Here is a 26,748-nt window from a genome sequence, read left to right as displayed (position 1 = left end):
AACCTTGTTGTCAAGAGACTGGATATTGGCGAGAAGAATGCTAGGGAGTGGTGCACGGTGTGCCCGTCTCCGGAGTCTGACCAGAAGACCGCCTCGTTTCCCTCTTTTACGGCGTCGTTTTTTTGGGTCGCCGGCTGGGATCCATTCCGTTGTCCTGGTTGAAAGGCAGAACACAGGATCCGCTTCGTGAAAATCATATTCTTGGTCGTACTGATGGTGAGTTGACGCTGCTCTTATGTTCAGTAGTTCTTCTCGACTGTATGTAATGAATGTAATGAAACCTAAGATGACCTGGGGTACTAATGTAAGAAATAACACGTAAAAAAACAAAAAACTGCATAGTTTCCTAGGAACGCGAAAGTAGGAAGAAAAAAAAGGCAGGTGTGCGTAATGGATGATAGGAGTGTGTGACGCAGGGCAGCCTGGCACCCTCAAGCACCGGGGGGGGGGGGGGGGGGGGGGCGTGAGCAGACGTGATATCTACGATATGTAAAACACTAAACAAAGATGGTGTTCATGGGAGGACACCTCGGAAGAAGCCACTGCTGTCAAAAAAAAATACAGTTTGCAAAAGTGCACCTGGATGTTCCACAGCACTACTGGCAAAATATTCTGTGGACAGATGAAACTACAGTTGAGTTGTTTGGAAGGAACACACAACACTATGTGTGGAGAAAAAAAGACACAGCACACCAACATCAAAACATCATCCCACCTTTAAAGTATGGTGGAGGGAGCATCATGGTTTGGGGCTGCTTTGCTGCCTCAGGGCCTGGACAGCTTGCTATCATGGACGGAAAAATGAAATGTTAAGCTATCTGTTTGCCAATTGAAGTTGATGATGCAGTGGTGATGCAGCAGGACAACGACCAAAAACAAGGAAGTAAATCAACAACATAATGGCTTCAACAGAAGAAAATACGCCTTCTGGAGTGGCCCTGTCAGATTCCTGACCTCAACTCGATTGAGATGCTGTGGGATGACCTCAAGAGAGCGGTTCATACCAGACATCCCAAGAATATTGCTGAACTGAAACAGTTTTTTAAAGAGGAATGGTCTAAAATTCCTCCTGACCGTTGTGCAGGTCTGAAGTTATTGCTGCTACCCTGCACTGGGAATGTTTACACAGTGTGTTCAATAAAAACATGAACATGTATAATTGTTTGTGTGTTATTAGTTTAAGCAGACTGTGTTTGTCTATTGTTGTGCCCTAGATGAAGATCATATCAAATTGTATGACTAATTTATGCAGAAATCCAGGTATTTCCAAAGGGTTCATATACTTTTTCTTGTGACTGTATACAGATCTCTGGCAACAATTCGGTTTTACAGATTTTTTTGCAGCTGCGCCCACATGCAGGAACATGCTGGAATCGAGGCCTGAATCTATCCCTAGAAGGCATGTCTGATTCACCTGTATAAGAAATTATAGGTTAGTGGTTAGTCTAACACAATAAACTCATGCAATATAAATATTAGTAGAAGGGCCTGGTACGGGCTTGAGGAATTACAAAGTTTTTTCACCATGGATCAGCAGATTAGTAGTTTGACTTGTGTAGGTAAAATCCTTGTGTTTGGTCTGTGGGTACAGTGTGTGGCTGGCACTTTGGGCTCAACAACGCTTCCATGAGCAGAGCTCTCTTATTAAGGCATTCATGCATTGATGCTAACAAGCTCATACAAGTGACTGGACAGGCATTTGTGCAATGGAGGCTAAAAAGCTTCTTATTATGGCCTTGTGATACGCAGACCACCCAAAATATATACAAAAATATTTATAACCGCATTATAACTCCATTATATGACTGGTCAAGGCACGAATCTAACCAACAACTGGGCGGTAAGGTCCTATGACGAAGCCCTGTTCCTAATCTATAGACCAGTACAAATGCTTGCAATTCTCTCAATGCATTGTTTGCTGATACTTGTAGCCTTCTCCAATATAAATGTTAAGCTTTACGCAGAACTTACATACAGTATGTTGAGTAAATACAGAAATAACATCATATTTTACCTTAGTTTAATTTGGATCATATTAGCTATTAAAAAGCAAATCAGTATAAAACATAATGATAATCCAATCTGTGGTGGTCTTGAAACTGTAAATTGATCCCTACGGTGATAAAAGATATTCATGTCCATTTTTCATTACATGCGTAGATACATTTGAACGTACACTCTATGTATGTTCAAACTCAACTCTTAACAATGTGTATTAATGAAATATTATCATCGTTTAAAGACAACTTCATCAACTACAGTATATGGCAAAAAAAACATAGAGATATACACACCACAAAAATGTGATTATTTTCTAATTGAATAAGATAACATGGTCAGTCTCTTTTGATGAAACAACTGCCATTTTATAAAACAGTAGGCAACATTTTTTCTGCTTGATCATGGTAGTTATATAATTTGGCATAAGCGTTACGTGGAAACACGGTATATTAAATACTGTGCCTTCAGAAGTATTCACACCCATTTACTTTTTCCAGATTTTGTTGTATTAGAGACGGAATTTAAAATGTATTCAACTGAGATTGTTTTACTGACCTATACACAATACCCCATAATGTCAACGTGGAATTGTGTTTTTAGAAATGTTTACAAATTAATTCAAAATAAAAAGCTGAAAAGTCTTGAGTCAATAAGTATTCAACCCCCTTGTTATGGCAAGCCTATATTCAGGAGTATACATTTGCTTAACAAGTCACATAATAAGCTGCATGGACTCAATAATAGTGTTTAACATGATTTTTGAATGATTACCTAATTTCTGTACCCCACACATACAATTATCTGCAAGGTACCTCAGTCGAGCAGTGACTTTTAAACAAAGATGAGAGCGATTTTCCAATGCCTTGCAAAGAAGGGCACTTATTGGTAGATAGAAAAATGAAAAAGCAGACATTGAATATCCCTTTGAGAATGGTGAAGTTATGAATAACACTTTTGATGTGGTGACTTTAAAATAGTTAGAGTTAAATGGATGTGAGAGGAGAAAACGGGAGATGGATCAACAACACTGTAGTTACTCCACAATACAAACCTAAATGACAGTGAAACGAAGGAAGCTTGTACAGAATGCAAATATTCCAAAACATGCATCCTGTTTGCAACAAAACACTCAAGTAAAACTGCAAAATAATTGTAAAAGAAATTAACTTTATTTCCTGAATTCAAAGCGTTATGTTTGGGGCAAATCCAACACAACACATCACTGAGTACCCCTCTTCATATTTTCAAGCATGGTTGTGGCTGCATCATGTTATGGGTATGCTTGTCATCGGCAAGGACTAGGGAGTTTTTAGGATAAAATTAAACTGAATAGAGCTAAGCACAGACACAATCCTAGAGGAAAACTTGGTTCAGTCTGCAATCCAACAGACACTGGGAGATAAATTCACCTTTCAGAAGGACAGTAACCTAAAACACAAGGCCAAATGTACAGTACACTGGAGTTATTTAACAAGATGACATTGAATGTTCCTGAGTGGCCTAGTTACAGTTCTGACTAAAATTGGCTTGAAAACCAATGATAAGACTTGAACATTGGCTGTCTAGCAATGATCAACAATCAACTTGACAGAGCTTGACAGATATTTCTGTATTTAATTTTCAATAAATTAGCAAACAATTCTGAAAACATGTAATTATTGGGTATTGTGTGTAGAAAAAAAATTGATTTAATCCATTTTGAATTCAGGCTGTAACAAAATGTGGAATAAGTCAAGGGGTATAAATACTTTCTGAAGGCACTGTACAGCGGTATGAAACAGAATGGCCAACATACTTGCATTTCATTTCAATGCTCTAACCACATTCCTTAGTTTGGGTTTGAATCCCACAAAATGGTTCCAAACAGAGGCCAATGTTTCCTCTATTTTGTTCAGTGGGCTGTAGACTCCACATGAGACATACAAAGTCCCCCTAGATAGAACATACAGTAGAGGTCACTTTGCTGAGAATAGGGTTGCAAAATTCCGGTAACTTTCCCAAAATTCCCTTGTTTTCAAAAACTACTGGTTGGATTTTCCTAAATGCTTCTGAATTTCTTCAACCCTAGCTGAGAAGTTGGGGCAACCATACAATGCATACTGAGCATCTTTGCATCATCCAGTGTTTATACACACTCACAGAGTCTATGCACTGTACTTTCTTAGCTACTGCCATTCCATTAAAGAGATTAATAAAAACCTTTCAATTTCATGAATGATATTCATTATAGCATATTTCCTATCAGGCTATTACTGTATTAAAAATACGTTTGTGATTTCAAATTCAAAATGTTCATTGAGTGATTTGAATATGTGAAGACTTCTATTAGGATTGTCTGTTGGTATGCACAAGTGTCTTTCTTGGCCCATAGGAGTGCTTGCTTTCATGGTGTCTGGGGAGAGACAGTCCTTTAGCTTTCAAAACGGTTCTTCCAGGATACCCCAAGTAGAGAAGTTCAATGGCTGCAAATGCTGCTCATGCCTTTTGCTTTCTCCTCCTATGATGTGGATTGGCAGATAGCATCTGTTAGTAATCCAAGCAGATACAGGTAAGACAGATGCCTTGCATGGCCAGGGCCCTGGAGTCCAATGGGAAGAGGGAAGGAATACCCCCAGCCCCAACGGCAGGACGTGAGGCTATACACCCAGCAACATCCCCATGAAGTCAGAGCCATTCTGTATTGTGATGGATGCCCCAGCACCATTGTCTACAAATATGGAGGTGTACTGTCCAATCTGAGGAGATACAATAACATTTTAAATACAGGAATATAATGACTGATTGTTTTGCTATAGTGATATTAAAACCCATTATAGTGTTAAGAAGTAATTGTACTTCATAACACTTCATAAAAGGCTTTTTGGGGAGCAATATCTTTCTCTATATTCAGTTTGACCCTATTGGAAAATCTTCATGCCAAGCGTTGTGATGATCAGTTTGATAAATGTAAGCCCACCTGTAGCTCCAGCAACCCTTGCACATACACTGTGAAGATCTTGCTGTTACTTTCCAATCCAACAATCATCTCTAACGACCTGTGATGAAGAGCAAAACAGACAACAAATGTTAATTAATCATAATCTGGTCACCTGATCTTTACGTTTGTTCAAAATAACTTTACTATATCTATACACACCTAACACGTTATGAAATAAAATTGTTGAATTGCATGATATTTCATGCAAAATGTGTTTTCGTACACATGAAATAAACATGTCATTGCTTAATTCTGAGTCTTGAATCACCATCATCATTACAGTGAGCCTTTAATGAAGTCTGCAGTGTAGACAGTAATATTGCAGGCCTGGAGTCTTGTCCTACAACTCCTGTTGAGACCACTGGCTCCTGTTTAGTGGAAAACGCTGCATTTTTATGGTGAATCAATCATGTTTGTCTTCAGTTAACTGCCATTGCAATGAGGCTCATTTTACATTCTCTGCATTTTCATGTGTGGGAGAGCCAGACAGGCTGGAGGCTTTGGGGTGGAAAATCAACAACAATGAGCCCACTTTTTGGGGGTAAGGTAACCATCATAACAATATTATTTATAATTTGTTTTGATAATACCAGGTTGTGAAGCAAGGTTGTTGGCCTTTACATATTCTGGAGATATTGGGTACCGTTCGGAAAACATTTTTTTGGTTACTTTATATAAACAGAAATGGCAAAAATATGTGAACAACAGTACTCGTATCACCCAAAATGGGTGTGAAATATTCTGGTATCTACAAACGAGTGTGTAATATTCTGGTATCTACAAACAAGTGTGTAATATTCTGGTATCTACAAATGAGTGTGCAATATTCTGGTATCTACAAACGAGTGTGCAATATTCTGGTATCTACAAACGAGTGTGTAATATTCTGGTATCTACAAACAAGTGTGTAATATTCTGGTATCTACAAACAAGTGTGTAATATTCTGGTATCTACAAACAAGTGTGCAATATTCTGGTATCTACAAACAAGTGTGCAATATTCTGGTATCTACAAATGAGTGTGTAATATTCTGTTATCTTCAAATGAGTGTGTAATATTCTGGTATCTTCAAACAAGTGTGTAATATTCTGGTATCTTCAAACAAGTGTGTAATATTCTGGTATCTTCAAACAAGTGTGTAATATTCTGGTATCTTCAAATGAGTGTGTAATATTCTGGTATCTTCAAACAAGTGTGCAATATTCTGGTATCTTCAAATGAGTGTGTAATATTCTGGTATCTTCAAATGAGTGTGCAATATTCTGGTATCTATAAACAAGTGTGTAATATTCTGGTATCTACAAACAAGTGTGTAATATTCTGGTATCTACAAACGAGTGTGTAATATTCTGGTATCTATAAATGAGTGTGTAATATTCTGGTATATTCAAATGAGTGTGTAATATTCTGGTATCTACAAACAAGTGTGTAATATTCTGGTATCTTCAAACAAGTGTGTAATATTCTGGTATCTTCAAATGAGTGTGTAATATTCTGGTATCTTCAAACAAGTGTGCAATATTCTGGTATCTTCAAATGAGTGTGTAATATTCTGGTATCTTCAAATGAGTGTGCAATATTCTGGTATCTATAAACAAGTGTGTAATATTCTGGTATCTACAAACAAGTGTGTAATATTATGGTATCTACAAACGAGTGTGTAATATTCTGGTATCTATAAATGAGTGTGTAATATTCTGGTATCTTCAAATGAGTGTGTAATATTCTGGTATCTACAAACAAGTTTATAATATTGTTGTTGGTTCTCTTCATCCTTCACACATCCCAAAAATAAAATGTCTCTATTCAGGGTTGTGTTCAATAGGCACCAAATGTCCTTTAATGTTCCTTTACATTCTTTCATAGTAAAATGCTTTCCTACGATTTGCTCAAATTAATACGACCCTGGCCTGTGGTGCTGGAAGCAGCATGGTGTCCCAGGCGTCAAAGGTGAGTCTATAAAGAATTTAGAGGCGACAGGGACCAGGAGAAGGGGTGAGAGGACATTTCCTTTAAAGACGTGTTCCACTTTAACACAGGAAATTCCTAACTGGTTCCACACAATGTATAATAGACAACATCTTAAACAGCTCGTAAATACTAGCAAAAGTAAAACTGGCATTAAACACTGATTATCAGGCACGGATTCAATGACTGCTGTCAATATAATGCCATAACAACACATCAGAAAGCCTGACCTGGCAGACAGTAACAGATTAGCTAACTCTAATTGGGGGAAAGAAAAAAATGGTTATGATATTGCTTTGTTTGTCAGGGATAGTTTTTACCTCATTCCATGTAACAGTGTTGCATAAGACGGAAACAAATAAGAACCATATGGTCTTCATGCCAAGGTGAAACCGTGTGGAGTGGACTCATTTGAGTTTGTTTCATAGGGTGACTAGATATTGGAGGCATTTTCAAACTTCATCATACATATTTGTTGATAAGCGGTAGACGATCAATAGACTGGGACTGAGGGTAGGCCTACTCACGTATATCGATGGCACAGGGATTCGATGCAGATCAGCACTCGCACATTATCCCTGGCTCTCAGCTGACTCTTACTCCTCTTTACCTCGTTGTGGTCTTCAGGGAGGAAACATAGTTTTACTCTGAGGTTATACAGTATCCAGCTCAAAAACACCTATCTGAAGAAAAGGTCACAGAGTCCTCTGAAGATGTACAATATTTTAGCAAAATCTCTGAATAAATTGTGCATCAATGCCCCTCATGCATTGTCTTGATATTTGATATCCAACTTCCAAATCAATACATTTCCCAAGATGATTCCCTGATATTTGGGTTTCCCTAAAGTAGAAAAACATTCCTTACCAATATGAACATTAGCAGAGAGCTGGTAGATCCCTGTAACGGGAGCTGTGAATCGTCCTGTGGATTGGTCCATTCCTGTCCCTCTGAGGAAGGCACCTTTAGCAGGAGGCTGGAAGGACAAATATAATGTGACTTGCAGAATGGAGTTGTACAATAACTCACAGATAATTTGGGCTCAATTGATATCTAGCTAAACTGAATTGAGGAGCTACAAAATGTAAACGTATGTCTGCCAAAGGCAACACCCGAGCAAATAATCCGGACTTTTCCAACAGACATTGGAATACTAGCTATTTATTCCGTTGCCTGACTAAGTCACTACCCACTTTATATACGTAAATACAGTGTAACACAGTCTATTATTACTATTTATACAATGGGTGGGTCTAATTCTGAATGCTGATTGGTGAAAACCGCATTCCAGCCGGTGTCTATTCCACAAGTTACCACCTGCTAAATCTATGACGTTAAAATGCCAATTTACTCTGGTCCATCTGACTGCGCAATCCACTGTCTCATCAGCCCAGACCGGCAACTTATAAACTTGATCTCCACTATAAAAGCATCTAGACATTAACGCACATTTCTTTTAGACTAACAGTTTTTTTAGTTTTCAACAGCGGAGATTTGTATAAACCTTGCTGTCTGTCTCTCCGACATTTTGCAACATTGTTTCAATATTCAAATTCGATCTCCAGCTGTAATGAATGTCTCGGGAGTCAGGATGAGACAGACAGACAGGCAGCTTTTCTCAGCCAGTCTAAATCAAGAATCAGCTGGCATCATTTTTATGTATATATACAAAGAAATATCAATAGAAAACAGGTACAACTAAATGAAGTGCAGCTAGTTTGCAGTCTTTCCAGCTTCAGTATGAAGTGATTGTGTTGTTGTCTGACTCTTCTGAACAACAGTGTCCTGATGAGTGAGCACATTATCTATGCCAGGAGAAATTGCTCCTCATTAGCTCATTGTTATGGATGTATCCAAATAAATGTCACTAGAAAACAGCTTAAACAAATGCAAATGCAGCTACTTTGCTGTTATTCTGGCCATAGATGGCTAGCTAGCAAGTAAGGGATAAGAATATTGCCAGCCAGTATGGCAATGGAACATTTAGAACGAACGACTGGGTCGTGACACATAGATACAGAACAAAAAGACTAAACGACTGGGTCACACCTCTAGCATCCGAACCAATAGAACAAACAACAATCATTATATGGATATGTTGGTAACCCGTTGTATAAAATGTTTCATTAAAAACGTTATTTTGATGAATTTATTTATTTTATACCTGCTGTAACCTGTCTATGTGATGAATACTTTTGATTTGCTTTGTCTACTCTTAACCTCCCGCCTCAGAAGGTCCCAGGGAATAGTTCTTCCTCTACATCATGCCGTTTCAAACAGTGTCTATTTTTGTCCACTCCGCACCATATTCCAAGTCACAGACAGAGTGCCTTTTGTATACCACCCAGAAAGTGATGTGGAGCGTTGTAAAAGGAGATGTTTTTTTACTAAGGACTAAGAAGCCAGTCTAAACTCAAAGCATGGTACTGCTTTGTCAGACTTTAGGGAAGGGGTGATCCCTTAAGATTCCAGGCTTCATTCTTATACATCAGGTGGATATAACCAGAATCATTGCATCAAGTTAAAAGAAAGAAAATAGAAAGAAAGAAAAGTGATTGTGGAGATGAATAGACGGCTTAATGGTGAGTAAGACAAGAGGATAAAGAAGATGGTCAAGGGGGTGACCAAATACTTCACAAACTCCTACATTCTTTACAATTGTTCTCAATTGTTCCTCCAAAACGTACCGTCTGAAAATTTTGTAGCTCCATCAGTGTCTTCTTGTCGACAACCACAGGTCCTATAAGTTTACAGTGGAAGGCTTCCTCTATCCTCCTGTAAGAGGTCATTCCTTCCAGGGCAATGAGGGCCATGGGTATCTGACTAGGACTGGTACTAGTCTGCTTGTCCACTGCAGCAGCTCTCCTCTCTGTAGCTTCTGGTGAAAACACAGAAGGAATATGGGAATCTCAACTAGAAAGATGACAAGAACATGGACTTGACATTGAACTATAGGAACCACTTTCTCTGAGTACTACAGTACAGCAATAGAGTAGTGAGTTTGCAGTCACTCAGACCTGATATCTACCCCGGATGGTCAATTACTAATGAAATACTTCAGCCTTCACAGAAACAATGATCCATCAGCAGTAGCAGTTGATCAATCACCAATGTTTTGGAATCAACATGTATTTTTATACTCAGCGAAGGACCAGATCAGACTTTGTAACATGTTGTGTCTTTATATGACATTTTATGTCTTTATATGATATTACCTTTTATCATCTCTTTGAACTCCTGGAGGAGGACCTCCTGGGTGACCTCTGCCCCGGGGAATCCAGGAGGCCCCTGGGGGCCTGGAGGACCAGGAGGGCCTGGTGGTCCTGGCTGACAGAGATCGGCAAATAATAACACATCACATAATAATATAGGATCATCATACATATACTCTACACATGATTTGACACAGAAAGTTGTTTCAATATTAAAACGATCAATATTCGACTTATGTATCGTACTAGATGCTTCGTGACCAATGTAATGAACGGACCAGTGCTTGATCAGCTAGCTTATTTGAACCACTACTGAAGACATTGTTATATTTACCAGTGGCCTTTTGCGTTTGCGGCATTTCCCAGGGAAGTTGTCTACGGGTCGTTTCACAAAGTCCATCCATGATCCCAGGGGATCTACTCTCTGGTTGTCAGGAATCTATAAGACACATGAGAGAGAAAACTCATTCAAATAGACGGCATAGCTGGATCTAAACAGAAGATGGCACGGGACACGGTTGGACGATATTAGACCACTTTTAAAGGTCTGATTTTGGAATGAACACAGTTGAATGAATGAATACCATGTTGGCATTTAGGATTATGCTTTGAACACAGGCCTACTATGAATCAATGAGACACCAAGGAGAGCCAGATGTAGTTGAATTAACCTGGCTTATTAATAGTGAGAACTAAACAAGTGCCTAGTAAAATAAAGTGGGAAAAAGGGTGCGGGCAGAATGTACTTAGAATCAAGCTAGCCCCAAACTGTTACACTGTGTTCGTATTCCTCAATAACAAATGCTCTTTGAGGAGAGCAGTGTTAATTGCAAGATTCATCAGATATTTCAGGCTGGAATAATTTCGCCCACTGTCACACAATGCAAAGTATTGTAACTAAGTAACTGAATCCAATGAGTCATATTTTCTGCTTACCAACCATAATTGGAAAATCTTGCCGTAAGATACTATTAAATGGTGCCAGACATCAAGGCAGGTCACACTATGAAGTGAACTCTCTTTCTTTCTCTCTCCCTGTCTCTCTTTGCCGGTCTACTGCCATTTCAGAGAGAGAGAAAAAGCCTTTTTGTGTCATACCTTTCACTTTGCCAACTATGTTCAGTCACTTTTTCTGTCCAAGACTTTCCCTTTTTGCTTGTTTTTTCTCTCCAGATAATTCACTCAGGTGCCACGTCAATTATTATTTGCCCAATATGGTCAGAAGAAAATAAACAAGACGTCTCAAGGGATTTTTGTTCAACACATGGTCATTTCCATTATCATACTGTGCATTCAGGTCCATGTAAAACATCTCTATCCATGGGCTATTTTATTGCCCAATTAGTCTACAACAACATTTATAAACAACCAACAACACTTTCCCCTATACCTACAAACATACTTACAGTATATCAGGAGTGTAATGACCGTATTGAATATGATAATAAATATAGTGGCATGCCATAAAAGTCAACAGCGACTGTTGAAATTGACTTGCCAGTAAAGTTCATTGCCTTATGCTAGTGATGATGATTGTAGACCTTTGCTTGATATGCAGGGATTCTGAATGTGTGATGATGTCATCCTTTTGGTGATAAAAAAAAACTGACATATTACCTAGATCCAAATGAAAGGCCTCCCAATCATTCTAACCCTAGCTGTGTGAATTCCAATAACCGCAAATGCCTTGAATCCTCCCCAAGCAAAGCCCTCCTTCCTCCTCCCCAAATGTCAAGTGACTGTAGCGGAGATAGAAGAGGAGATTAGGACGAGCCATGAAGGTGAGCTGTCTGAAATGGAATTTGTTTAGGTTTGGCAGGAGGACACGGATCACTTATCTGCAAAACTAACATGCCGCCTTTTCTTCACAGAAATAGAGACTCACCCTTCGTTATATTCAACAGTAACAAAGTAACCCATTGTTTGTCTTGTCTTCAATATTCTAGAATGAAAAAGGTTTCATATTTGGGTTTTGTGGATTTTTTTCTCTGTGTCTTCTCCCTTTTCTCTTTCCTTGTGACAGCAGACAAAATAAACAAGTTAAGTAACACAGTGCCTCCTGCATGTTGGATGTCTGTGGGTTTTTGTTGTGCTTTAAAAGCCTGGCGACAGATAAAAGGCAGACAGATTTTGTCAAGCCAAAGATACTGTTACTGCATAATCTGCCACATTCTTTCCACAACACTGCAACACAGCCAGTTAATTATACTGAATCATTTTCTTTATTTTACCATTCATGCTGCATATAAATTCTGTCTTAATATCTCTCACTTTCATAGTTAACCTTACAAGAGCACATAAAAAAATATTTTGAATTTGAGATGTTGTAAAATTAAATCTTTAAACATATATTCCATAAACTACACTTTTACAAGTTTAATGATGAGTGTGATGATTTAAACACTGACGATCATCACTTTTGATTGAAGTGATGCACGCTGAACATTGACAACAGAGTAAGGCACAAAACAAGGAGCTTAACGCTACGCTTGACTGTTAATACCTGAGGACTCAAAAGAACTGCACCTCTTCTGCACCTTTCATATTGATGTCATACGTAGATCATCTTACGTGTTTTTTTCAGACCAACTCAAGTAAGCCCAAACATGCAACTTATAATTATATACTGCATCAGTCAAAAGTTTGGACACACCTACTCATTCAAGGGTTTTTCCTTAGTTTTGCTATTTTCTACATTGTAGAATAAAGTGAAGACATCAAACCTTGAAATAACACATATGGAATCATGTAGTAACCAATAATTTTTTTATTTGAGATTCTTCAAAGTAGCCACCCTTTGCCTTGATGACAGCTTTGCACACTCTTGGCATTCTCTCAACCAGCTTCACCTGGAATGCTTTTTCAATAGTCTTGAAGGAGTATGCTGAGCAATTGTTGGCTGCTTTTCCTTCACTCTGCGGTCCAACTCATCCCAACCCATCTCAATTGGGTTGAGGTTGGGTGATTGTGGAGGCCAGGTCATCTGATGCAGCACTCCATCACTCTTTTTCTTGGCCAAATAACCCTTACACAGCCTGGAGGTGTGTTGGGTCATTGAAAAACAAATGATAGTCCCACTAAGTGCAAACCAGATGGGATGGCGTATCGCTGCAGAATGCTGTGGTAGCCATGCTGCCCCTTGAATTCTAAATAAATCAAAGACATTGTCACCAGAAAAGCCCCCCCACACTATCACACCTCCTCCTCCATTCTTCAAAGTGGGAACCACACACACGCAGAGATCATCCGTTCGCCTACTTTGCGGCTCACAAAGACATGGCGGTTGGAACCAAAAATCTCAAATTTGGACTCGGACCAAAGGACAGATTTCCACCGGTCTAATGTCCATTGCTTCTTCATATTGGTGTCCTTTATTAGTGGTTTCTTTGCATCAATTCGACCATGAAGGCCTGATTCACGCCGTCTCCTCTGAACAGATTGATGTTGAGATGTGTCTGTTACTTAAACTCTGTGAAGCATTTATTTGGGCTGCAATTTCTGAGGCTGGTAACTCTAATGAACTTACCCTCTACAGCAGAGGTAACTCTGGGTCTTCCTTTCCTGTGGCGGTCCTCATGAAAGCCAGTTTCATTATAGCTCTTGATGGTTTTTGCGACTGCACTTGAAGAAACTTTCAAAGTTCTTGAAGTTTTCCGTATTGACTGACCTTCATGTCTTAAAGTAATGATGGACTGTCGTTTATCTTTGCTTATTTGAGCTGTTCTTGCCATAATATGGGCTTTGTCTTTTACCAAATAGGGCTATCAACTGTATACCACCCCTACCTTGTCACAACACAACTGATTGGCTGAAACGCATTAAAAAGGAAAGAAATTCCACAAAGTAACTTTTAACAAGGCACGCCTGTTCATTGAAATGCATTCCGGGTGACTACCTCATGAAGCTGGTTGAGAGAATGCCAAGAGCGTGCAAAGCTGTCATCAAGGCAAAGGGTGGCTACTTTGAAGAATCTCAAATACAAAACACTTTTTGGGTTACTACATGATTCCATATGTGTCATTTTATAGTTTTGATATCTTCACTATAATTCTGCAATGTAGAAAATAGTAAAACATAAAGAAAAACCCTGGAACGAGTAGGTATGTTCACACTTTTGACTGGTAGTGTATCTTAGCTATACCCTGTGTGATAATAAAAACGTCAGCATAGCACTGCCAGGAAAGCAGCCCTGTCGTTCAGCTTGTTATCATCTTGTGTTGTTAGCACACGCCATTGTAATTAAGCGATTAAAACCGTGCCCTAAAGGATTTTCTCAATTTTATGAAGTCAGCCCAGCTGTAACCAAGATAATTATTACTGTTATTCAAACTAAAAAACATTATTGCGCAAATCACTGTTCCAACTTTTTTTGTCACTTTTATTCAGTGTGTAACACAAAATATCATGAGAGTTGCTACAGTAGCATAGCAATAAAGAAATACCTCATGAGGATTTTAAGATCAGAATTTTATTCTCACTTTCATTGATCGGGCTTCACACACAGGTGGGCATCATATTTTTGCTACCATTACATCCAATAGTGATGATAGGTGGTGGTGCTTCCCACAGCTTGATAAGAAACTATGATTCATTGTACCTCAGTGAAACTATCTTGAATATGCCCTAGATGAAGGTCTTTACACAGAGAAATGAAAATCATAGCATGACAAAATAGAAAAACTGTCAGTTATATTTAATCTAGTTCCTATTCAGGATGGCACAAAGTAAACTATGTTCTCACTCACATACCTTTATATCAGCACATACAGCACATGAACAAAGTGAGTAGAGGATAGATACAGGTACCAGTCTGTTCTTCCCTTTGATCCCGGCTGTTGTTTGAGTGCTATCCAATAGCTGTGTCTTTCAACAGCTGTGAGAGCACACCACTCCAGTGGCAATTTGGGGAAATGTGTTAGACATTCTTAAGGTGTTAAACTGAAGGTACTACTCAGAACATCAAACACTGTTGGGGGTGGGGGCTCTATTCCAACTGAGATTGTGATATCTACTGCTACAGGCAACAATTCTGATAAGGCAATTCACTTTACTTACAAATATATAACCACAATGACAGTATGAAAAAACATCACAGTTGTCAGTTTAGACATCTACAATACCATGGACATTGCACGTAAGCTTGCAGAGCTGTACTACCTGTGTGGTAAAACTGTTGTTACACATGTATTATGGAATTTGAGTTTTACAAAAATTATGTAGCCGTTGAATTATAACTTCATTATGTCCATGTCCAGGTTGGCAGGTAGCCTAGCTGTTAGAGAGTTGGGCCAGTAACTGAACGGTCACTGGTTTGAATACCCGAGCCGACAAGGTGAAAAATCTGTCAATGTGCCCTTGAGCAAGGAACTTAATCCTAATTTGCTCCAGGGGCGTCATACTACTATGGCTGACCCTGTAAAACAACACATTTCCCTGTGCTCATCCAGTTGATGTGACAATTAAACATCATCATCATGATAATTCAGGAAACAGTTTGTTTGAGGCACAATGGATAATCCTTATGTATGTGATACAGTTTGTTTGAGGCACAATGGATAATCCTTATGTATGTGATACAGTTTGTTTGAGGCACAATGGATAATCCTTATGTATGTGATACAGTTTGTTTGATGAAATTAAGTAGAATTGATTTGCTCCAATAAAGGGAGGGAAATATTCCCTGGGTAAGGCAACATTCCATCCAAAACACAGTCTGCATTACAAATGGCAAGTAGGGAATAGTGTGCCATTTGCGATTCAGACACAAACACAACTGTTAAGATCTCCATTGATCTGCATCTTGAACAGCACTCCATTGCTGGCTCTTCTGTAGGCATACCGGTATAGCCCATAACTCTTAGCTTGTTTTCATTTACATGTCATTATCCTTATTAACTAGCCATATCATATTGTTTGACATGCACCAACTAGTATAGTCAAAATACTTGCAACACACAAAGAATATCTTGAAACGTTAACTGCAGGGCTTACCTATGTAAGAATGCTGTTCATTGACTATAGCACAGCATTCAACACCATAGTTCCCTCCAAGCTCATCATTAAGCTCGAGGCCCTGGGTCTGAACCCTGCCCTGTGCAACTGGGTCCTGGACTTCCTGACAGGCCAGCTCCCAAGTGGTGAAGGTAGGAAACAACACCTCTATTTCACTGATCCTCAACACTGGGGCCCCACAAGGGTGCATGCTCAGACCCCTCCTGTACTTCCTTTTCACCCATGACTGCGTGGCCACGCACGACTCCAACTCAATCATCAAGTTTGCTGACGGACACAACAGTAGTCTGATTACCAACAATGACGAGACAGCCTACAGGGAGGAGGTGAGGGCCCTGGGAGTGTGCTGCCAGGAAAATAACCTCTTACCCAATGTAAAAAAAAAACAAAGGAGCTGATTGTGAACTTCAGGAAATGGCAGAGGGAGCACCCCCCATCCACACTGATGGGACCACACTGGAGAAGGTGAAAAGCTTCAAGTACCTCAGCGTACACATTTCTGACAAACTGAAATGGTCCACCAACACAGACAGTGTGGTGAAGAATCAAAAAGATCATCAAGGACAACAATCACCAGAGCCACTGCCATCCTCTATCATCTAGAAGGCAAGGTCAGTACAGGTGTATCACAGCTGGGTCCGAGAGAGTGAAAAACAGCTTCTATCTCAAGGCCATCAGACTGTTAAATAGCCAGACTGCTACACCTGCAATAACACCTGCTAAACAGGTGTATGTGCCCAATAAAATGTTATTTTATTTTATTTTATTTACCCACCAAACAGTGAGAGAGGGGTGCACCAGTCACTCTAAAAAATAAGCTTGTAAGATTATTGCTAATGTTGCTAGCATGTTGTGTGAACAGGTAGAGGTACCGCTATAGTTTGACGTGGGACAGGATGATGGAGAAGAGTCCCTAATCTCTTGTTTTTAAGTCGTTGTAGCCCCTGTGCAGTCATCCATGCAAGGTGGGGGAGGCTAATGCAGCTAGGGCCTAGCCCATCCAGAGAGGCAGAGATTCTCATGCTGCAGCTAGAGCTAGGCTAGGGAGAACCTGCGCACTTGCCCACTGTCATGCATCCACCCACGTTTCCTCCTAAAGAATATCCCATCCATCCCGGCCCTCCCCTGATGCACCTCACAGACAGAGTATTTACTACCACAACGCTAAATATGGTTAGACATGCAATCGGGCAAACTGGTGCACACTGCACACACCCTGCACTTTAACTTTGTAGATATGTCACACACAAGCTGTTAAGGACATGAGCAAAGTGTAGGCCTATGCATATAAACCACATCCAGACCTGGATTCAAATGTAATTTAATATAATTTCAAATAATGAATATTAATATATTTAATTCATTAAGTGTTTTTCATTTACAGACAGGAATCACAAAGCTCTAAAAATACTTGACCTGTCCTTGATTGAGCTTGCCAATTGCAACAGAACCAATAGTCCCAACTATGCAGATAATGCCAACCGGGCAGTTCAGACAGGCTAAAGCAAACACTAAAAGTATTTGAAAGATTTCAAATAGTATTTGAGCCCAGGTCTGAGTTATGCCCCAGGTAGATAGATACTCATGAGATCTTCTCTTTATGCACTCATTTGTGGTTCCACTCTGCCACATAAATACAGTGCTCATTTATGTTTGGTTTAAGCACTGTCCTTGTGGAAGTACTCTGCTCACTTACTTTATGAGGTACTAAAAACCAGTCGTGAGTAGAAAAGCACAAAATATGAGAAGGGAAGAAAAAAAAAATATATATAAATATATATATATAAATATACAGTATATATAGGTCATATGAAAGGCAAATTCAAATGTGAGAACACATGCAAGATTCTCCCACGCTTCAACACCTATTAAATGTCTATAGGACTGATGTATTAACACAACAAAGGCTCTAAAAGTAATTCAAGGATTGCCAAGATTTTAACAATCATTTGGACTAGGTGCACAGATCCTCATCTGTTTATGATTAATGCAATGCATTCTACCCCAGACAATTCTTTACATGGGAGAGAATATACTTAAAATCTCTGGTAGATTGCAGTGAAATCATGTTGCTTTCTTTCAAGAGTCCAATGTGAATCTGATGTAGAGGAACATGACCAGCACATAAAACATAGCAGGCGAGATCAAGGGATTTCGGACAGGAAATCCAAATCAAACAGAACCTCTCTGATATGTAAAAACAGAAATGTTGTATTTTTGGCACCCAAAACGTGGCTCAAGGGGAATATCGTCCTAGCAGTTTATTTTATTTGTAGATTTCAGATGTAATGACAAAAGGCTGTTTATTAGTATTATGGCTGTCTGTCAGGATTTCAATGAGTGCATAAATCAATTGTGTAATGCATTAAGTAAGCAAGGGTCATTAAGACGTGTAATAAAACAAAACATCCCATAAGATAGGCCTCATCCTCACACAGTAAGGGTATCCTTGTTCCCACTCGATTTACAGTTCCAACATTGTTCCCTATTTTGTGTGTGTGTATGTGTGCAGCCTGTGTGTGTGTGTTAGTGGGCCTAGGGTTTCCTGTGGGATGGGTCCAGTCCCCTGTGTGTTGGGCTATCCAAACGGTCCCGAATCAGTCCTTCATTAAGCATGGTGTTCGGATGGGGAAACTCAAGTCTCCCCCAGGGCACTCCTTAACCATTACTCAACACGCTATGCGTGATGTTTGACTTGACTGCCTCCATTACTGCCATGACTGACTGAGCCCTTTGCTGCTCTACACTGACAGATTTCACTGCACTTTGGAAAGGAGTGAAATAAGTGGCAAATTGATATATTGTTTCTGTAGTTCTGCCCTCACACTGTATTTATTGTGCTAGCCAGTGAAATCATAATAGATTGGATCGTGGATGATGACCCATCTATGCTATGACGAAGGGTAGAAGAAAAACTTTTGGGAGACATAATGTTATTTTGGTGCAAAAAGTTACTGCTTGGTATCACCTCACCAGATTTCACTCCACACCTCAACTGTGATCAATTTCAAATGGAAAATCTCTGAAGGAATGTAGTCTGCTGCACCCTGCCAACAGCTCTCACTGGGGTTGGGCCAGATGCAAAATGAATGCCATCATAAGAAGACTTTCCACTGAATGAGAGAAAAGAAAAACATGCAAATGTATAAACGGTTTGGCTTGTTTGAAGATACAAGGTGGTGTTCTCCTGCCATCATAATGTAATTCTAATAAACAGGTTGTTTTCTCCAAGACATTACAGGTACAGATGTGAGGATGAAGTGAAACTTGAACAACCCATAATAACTGCATTAAATTAAATAAAGGATCCAAGCACCGCTTGCAGCTGGCATAATAAATATTATTAGTTTTTTACTGGACACATTTTCAGTGAACTCCGGATGATCGGCAGACTCAGTAGCCTCGGTTTTTCTAATGACTGCCTTGCCTGGTTCACCAACTACTTTGCAGACAGAATTCAGTGTGTCAAATCGGAGGGCATGTTGTCCGGTCCTCTGGCAGTCTCTATGGGGGTGCCACAGGGTTAAATTCTCGGGCCGACTCTTTTCTCTGTATATATCAATGATGTTGCTCTTGCTGCGGGCGATTCCCTGATCCACCTCTACGCAGACAACACCATTCTGTATACTTCTGGCCCTTCCTTGGACAGTGTGCTATCTAACCTCCAAACGAGCTTCAATGCCATACAATACTCCTTCCGTGGCCTCCAACTGCTCTTAAACGCTAGTAAAACCAAATGCATGCTTTTCAACCGTTCGCTGCCTGCACCCGCACGCCCGACAAGCATCACCACCCTGGATGGTTCCGACCTAGAATATGTGGACATCTATAAGTACCTAGGTGTCTGGCTAGACTGTAAACTCTCCTTCCAGACTCATATCAAACATCTCCAATCTAAAATCAAATCTAGAGTCGGCATTCTATTTCGCAACAAAGCCTCCTTCACTCACGCCGCAAAACTTACCCTAGTAAAACTGACTATCCTACCGATCCTCGACTTCGGCGATGTCATCTACAAAATAGCTTCCAATACTCTACTCAGCAAACTGGATGCAGTTTATCACAGTGCCATCCGTTTTGTTACTAAAGCACCTTATACCACCCACCACTGCGACCTGTATGCTCTAGTCGGCTGGCCCTCTCTACATATTCGTCGCCAGACCCACTGGCTCCAGGTCATCTACAAGTCCATGCTAGGTAAAGCTCCACCTTATCTCAGTTCACTGGTCACGACTGGTCATCCCTAAAGCCAACACCTCATTTGGCAGCCTTTCCTTCCAATTCTCTGCTGCCTGTGACTGGAACGAATCGCTGAAGTTGGAGACTTTTATCTCCCTCACCAACTTTAAACATCTGCTATCTGAGCAGCTAACCGATCGCTGCAGCTGCACATAGTCCATCGGTAAATAGCCCACCCCATTTATCTACCTCATCCCCATACTGTTTTTATTTATTTACTTTTCTGCTCTTTTGCACACCAGTATCTCTACCTGCATATGACCATCTGATAATTTATCACTCCAGTGTTCATCTGCTAAATTGTAATTATTCGCCTACCTCCTCATGCCTTTTGCACACAATGTATATAGACTCTTTTTTTTCCTACTGTGTTATTGACTTGTTTATTGTTTACTCCATGTGTAACTCTGTGTTGTTGTCTGTTCACACTGCATAAAATAAAGGTGAAAAAAAATGATATAGCATAACATTTTGCTGATGCATTGTCCATACAAAATGCACAATAAGATGTGCTCAAATTCCGTAGCCTAAAGGAGTGTTATGTAGCCTACACGAGTCTTGTTGCGTTGTCCAAGCTTGAACATCTCCACTTTTAATCTTAGATGTAAAGTCTAAACCCCAGGGTCCTCAACTAGAGGTGACAGTATTTGGCCGAGACACTATCTGGCATAACACAGGGTCTTAGGAGTGATTATGTCATTACCCTTAGATTGTGGGAGACAAGATGAGAAAAATGTAAGTGGGGGGGCACAGGGGGATAATCCTTGTCGAGGTGTCCTCTTTCAGAACCCTTTCTATAGGGCTTTGTGAGGGGCTTACACGGCACGCTGCACCAGTTTTTTGGGGCCGCAACGCCCCTATCGGATGTCCCAGACACAGCGGAGTCAGACTGGCTCTGTGAATGACAGAATCAATGGGCTGGGAACAGCAATGCCAATGCTCTTTAAATATCTGCCCACCTATCTTTCCCAGGAATTACATCATGGCAGTCTGCCTGTGGCCTGTTGCTGGACCATGGGGGAGATGGAAGGGACAAATGGGGGCTTTGGAGATAGAGACACCCTGGGCTCGGTGAAATAGATGGGAGAGAGAACAGAACAGATATATGCCAGTGGGGTGCAGTAGTCCTCAGTTTTCAGCAGCGTGGAGGTTGACACAAGGTCATGCTTCATAGCCTTCTGCTTTTACAGGGCAAAACAAGTTAAATAAACACAGCCAGACCACAATGAGACAGGCTAGGGCTGAATAATGTGTTCTTCTTCTTCTTCTTGAGAATACAGAAACAAGACCTTACTCTATGGCAAATAAAACAGAGCAGAGACAAACTGGTAGATCTTGGACAGGGAGGGAGGGCTGGTATTGAGTGGATGGGGCAGCGAGGGTTATTTGAGAATGCCAACACAATGGGTGGGCTAAAAGCAAAACAAATACCTCATTGGAAACCGCTGGAAATATGCAATACCAGCCATAAACCAATAAATAAGAATGTGAAAGGTCAAATGCTGTTTTTGGACATGGAAACAATATTTTTTCAACTTTTTCATCAGTTTAGTTCAAAGCTATTTATATATTATACTTGGGTGTAAAACTCTACTTTTCTATCTGTTTGCCAAATTATTAAGCCTTTTAAACTACCGAATTACTGTCCATAGTTGATCTTTAAATAAATACTTTGGCTACACATTTAGAGAATGTAGCCTACACTGTCACATTTTCTTATCCCTAATTCATGATGATCCAAACCCTCTTGAGTGCTGATTTGTCAATAAACAGTCCTTAAAACTGATAAACTGGGGAATTGGTGCTTGCCCCCTGCAGTGAGGACTAATTGATGCATTGATCAGCCTTTAAATGTCCACATACCACACATTCTTCAGGAAGGCATCCATTTAGGGTTTCACACATTTGAAACACTTCACTTTCTCAGGCTTGACCCAGTAGGGCACACCTCTTCTATGCTGGCAATTGCCCACATCACTACACTCATTCTCTCTATGGAACACTCTACAGAACACTCTATAGAACATTTTGTTACTCTACACTGCACCTTAGAGTCATTCAACACTGGTCACTTTAGTCATGTTTACGTAATGTTAATTGATCTGAAAATGTTTCTGGAGTTAGAAACAGATAAGATATTAGCATTCCTGCAATATTATTTTCTTTAAATGTAAATTGATCTCAGAGAAATTAAGATAATTGATTACTCAGTCTATATGTGCATACTGTAATCTCCACATAGCTCATCTCCTATATAACTACTGTTGTAAATACCTTTTCCTACTTATACAATATATTGTCAACACTGTCAATACACACCACTTATTTATATTCAGGACTCTAACATTGTTCATTCTGATATTTCATAATTTCTTCTTTTTGTATTAGTATTGTACTGTTAGACACTTACTGCACTGCTGGAGCTAGAAACACAAGCATTTCACTGCACCTGCTTCAACATTTGCTAATCTGTGTATGCAATAAATAAACTTTGATTTGACATGGATTATACATTCATAAAGCCTGAATGAAGTCCAATTATACATGAATCAAGTCCAAATAATGCTGTTGGAGCATGTCATCTGCCAGCACCAGCCATTGCAATCCATAATATAACAAGTTAATTATCACTCCTTAAACTGAGGGGGAAGACATTCCAGCTCAGGTATTTGCCTCAGAATAGAATCCAAGGTTAATCAGATGATTTAGCAAAGGATTTAGCACTAGGTAACGAAAGCATTTCTCTTCAATATCATCTGCTAAATATGTGTATGTGACCAATAACATTTTATTCTATTTTATGTTGTTTCAATTTTGGTAGCACTACTGCAATTGTATTTTCTATTAAATCTGTACTTTGATAATTATCAGATCAGGTAATCAAAATCAAGTTACAATCAAATACCACTGATAAAGTGAATAACATATTCCACATACTAATCATAATCATTCTTCCTATGTTCAGCACTTGTATGATCAGAATAAATATACACATTTCAGCCATAAGGTTTGAAATACACCAGTGGGTCTACAGAGCAGAGAGGGCTTGGGACTATAGGGTTCTATCTGCATTTTTATCGAAATGTAGTGATTGACATAGCCTTGTACTGTTATAGTACTATAAATACCCTAATTAATGTTGTTAAGTTAAAATAAATTCTAGATAAAAATTGCTAACACCATTCAAACCAATGAGGGTTCGTATCTTTAATTATCTCAGAATCATATTATTTACAGATCGAACCTTATAGTCCTAAGCTTCTTAGAGGTTGGAGGTAGCCACTGGTGAATTGAAGATCACATTTTAGTTTCAAATCAAGCATTACCTTGGTGCTCTCGCCCACCTCTTCGCTGTTGGAGAGAGTAGTGTTGTACGCCTCTGTGTGCTGTGGGGGGGTCTCCTTCGGCCTCTTCCTCTCCTTCTTGGCGTCCACCCCTTCCAGCAGGACACACTGGGTCCAGAACACCGCAGCCAGCACAACCAGTGGCCCACACCACATCTTAAACACAAACTGAATCAACCCAAATATCCCTGGAACCGTGTGAAGAAGCCTCTTTGGACAACTGGCCCAATGGTCTGTCCAAACTGTCCAACGATTGGAAAGAATAAAGCTATTGCCCGATTACAAAAATGAAAGGACCCTAAAAAGGATGATTAGAGTGCAAACTGGAGGACTGCAACGACTATGAGGGCTGAAAGACTCCTGGTTTGGCTGCCTGCTGCTCTCTTCCCGATGAGCTTTGAGCCTGGCAGCAGAGTGTTGCTGGAGCTGGAGCACAGCTAACTCTAGCCAGAAAGCCAAGCAGCTTACTCAACTATGAAATGTGTCAAGTGAAATGGTCCCAGCGAATGACAAATCGGCGTAGATCTGACAGCAAATAAACCCATTAGTGGGATTTTTCATGCTTTCTGCTCTGTGTGTGTGTGTGTGGGGGGGGGGGACCTTAGATAGGAGTGGATGGTAGAGTTCTCTATCCCCCTCTTCCTTGCTCTTTTGCTCACACTAAGCAATGGATCCTCCTCATAGTTTTCCGATAGTTGGGTGCAGTGGAAGTCTCATAAGAGTTTGCATTTTCTTCAGGGAATGCTGCTTGGCATTCAAGCCCTCAGTCCACCTCACACATGTTTCCCACAGGACTCGCCATAGAATAAAAAGGGGAGTTGGAGATGGTCCAATTTTCTTAGCCTTTGGTCCTCCTTGTATTATTTTCTCCTTGAAGGGTATACAATTGGTCCCCCGCAGCAAAAGCTCTGGAAAGAAAACTTCAAAGTGGTGTAAAATACACTTTAAGGGGTATTAGCAACACGGTCTCCTCTGTCCAGTACACCCAGCTGTACATAAATCACTACTGTCCATTCATCAACCCAGTCCGTCTGCTCTGGGGTGACAAAATCATGTGCAGTTTCACCTCAGAGAGCACTGTGTTTGTGTCTGTGTGTGTGGTAGGTCCCTGTTGCTTGCTTGCTTCACCACACTGTCTCGCTCTCTATCCTTATCTTCTACTTCTTTTATGTTGCTCTCTCTCTCTCTGTGACTGAGCTTACAGGAAGGCTCAAAGTGGAGTTTTATCATTACTCTCTCTCTCTCCCTTTCTCTTTTTCCTTCCCCTAGCTGCCTCTATTTTTCTCATCAGTGAATTGGCAACTCCACTGTTTTGTTCAGTCTCTGTTTTATCTCATAGATGAAATGGTTGACTCCTTTTTGAAAACTGAGGAGGTTCTTTGGCCAATATGTGTGTGTGTGTGTGTGTCTTTTTAGTATATTTTTATTAAAATTTTACCTCAGTATAGCCCTGTGTTTGGATCTAATTCATACTGCGGAATTGATGTACGTACCTTCAGAAAAAAAGACCCTCAGGCACTCTCTTGTGTAATCTGTTGTTTGACAAATTGCCAAGGAATGAATTCTGACTGTCCCATGTGGTGGGACACATAGTTGGTGTACCTGTCCTCATGTTTCCAAAAAGTGTTGAAATAGGATCTGCTTTTACAAGGAGTCGCCTCCAACAATTGCTTGTCTGAAATATACTGGGATGTATTGTTCCTCACTTAAATGTAATTGCCACATAAACATATACAGTATATCAAAATGAAGACATGGTTTATAGTAAATGTCTTGATGCAGATCCCTTTTTTGAGTACATTTACGGGGAAACCATTGCAGAAAAAGGCTATAAAACTTGTCTCTTGAAAGCAATGTTATATGTTTTTAAAATAAATGTATCTTTATATGTCAAGAGCAGACATGTTTTATTTATTTTTTATAAATTAAGCATAGGATGTTGGCTATGCAGTTAAGAGTTAGGGTGTAGGCTAAAGTATACATTTAGCCGTTTGTGCACTTTACAGAGAAACATTTAAGAAAATAAAACCAAAGGAAGGTTGGATTTAAAGCCTGCCTCAATAAAGTTCCACAGCGATGTAGGCTACATACTGTACCTTAGAGGTGATGGATGATTATGGATGCACATCATTGACCCTGTGAAGAAATATTACTTGTGAACAGTGCCATCCAGAGGTGAATCAATGCATGGATAGTGCACCACCCATTCTTACCTAAAAAAAGTACTGTCAGAATATTCCATAAGCACTGCAGATACATAATATAAATTCATGTATTTCATGTGATAATGTCAGTGGTGGAAAGAACTTAAGTAAAAATACTTAAAATTACTACTTACGTTGTTTTTGGGGGTATCTGTACTTTACTATTTATATTTTTGAAAACTATTACTTCACCACATTCCAAAAGGAAAATAATGTACTTTTTACTCCATACATTTTGAATGCTTAGCAGGACAGAAATATGGTCCAATTTACGTACTTATCAAGAGAACCACTCCGGTCATCCCCACTGCCTCTAATCTGGCGGACTCACTAAACACACGTTTCGTTTGTAAATTAGGTCGGAGTGTGCCCCTGGCTATCCGTAAACTTCAAAAACAAGAAAATGGTGCTGTCTGGTTTGCTTAATATAAGGAATTTAAAATTATTTATACTTGCACTTTTACTTTTGATACTTAAGTATATTTTAGCAATTACATTTACTTTGATATTTGAGTGTATTTAAAACCAAATAGTTTTTTGCTTTTACTCAAGTACTATTGTGCTGGGTGACTTTAAATTTAGAGTCATTTTCTATTGAGATATCTTTACTTTTACTTAAGTATGTCAATTGGGTACTTTTTCCACCACTGGAAAATGTGATCTGGTGCATGTTCAAATTTTGTTAGTGACACACTTGCATATATGTGTGTGGCTTTAAATGTGACACTTCCCAAAATCCCCACTAGTGGTCAGTCTATCTAAAGATTGTTGCTTTTTGAGAGAGCTATGT

At 39.7% G+C, this 26,748-nt stretch overlaps 1 protein-coding gene across 2 annotated transcripts; it reads right to left on the bottom strand.

Annotated features, from left to right (window-relative positions):
• Positions 1–2,006: 2,006 nt before the first annotated feature.
• On the bottom strand, positions 2,007–24,966 carry LOC109908239 (adipolin). 2 transcript variants are annotated; one of them, XM_020506822.2, is made up of 8 exons: positions 23,737–24,966; positions 10,494–10,598; positions 10,163–10,274; positions 9,635–9,822; positions 7,815–7,923; positions 7,475–7,568; positions 4,958–5,036; positions 2,007–4,736 (listed from the first exon to the last, which is right to left on the bottom strand). In XM_020506822.2, the coding sequence occupies exons 1-8, from the start codon at positions 23,908–23,910 to the stop codon at positions 4,638–4,640; spliced, it is 960 nt and encodes a 319-aa protein (XP_020362411.1). In that variant the 5' UTR covers positions 23,911–24,966; the 3' UTR covers positions 2,007–4,637. The 2 variants fall into 2 exon arrangements, with proteins under 2 accessions (XP_020362411.1, XP_020362410.1); XM_020506821.2 differs by having other exon boundaries at positions 9,635–9,825; positions 23,737–24,964.
• Positions 24,967–26,748: the final 1,782 nt, after the last annotated feature.

The sequence above is a fragment of the Oncorhynchus kisutch genome, linkage group LG17 (genome assembly GCF_002021735.2).
Source record: "Oncorhynchus kisutch isolate 150728-3 linkage group LG17, Okis_V2, whole genome shotgun sequence".
Taxonomy (NCBI): domain Eukaryota; kingdom Metazoa; phylum Chordata; class Actinopteri; order Salmoniformes; family Salmonidae; genus Oncorhynchus; species Oncorhynchus kisutch.
The sequence above is the reverse complement of the archived record's forward strand: the minus strand, read 5'-3'. Positions and strand labels throughout refer to the sequence as shown.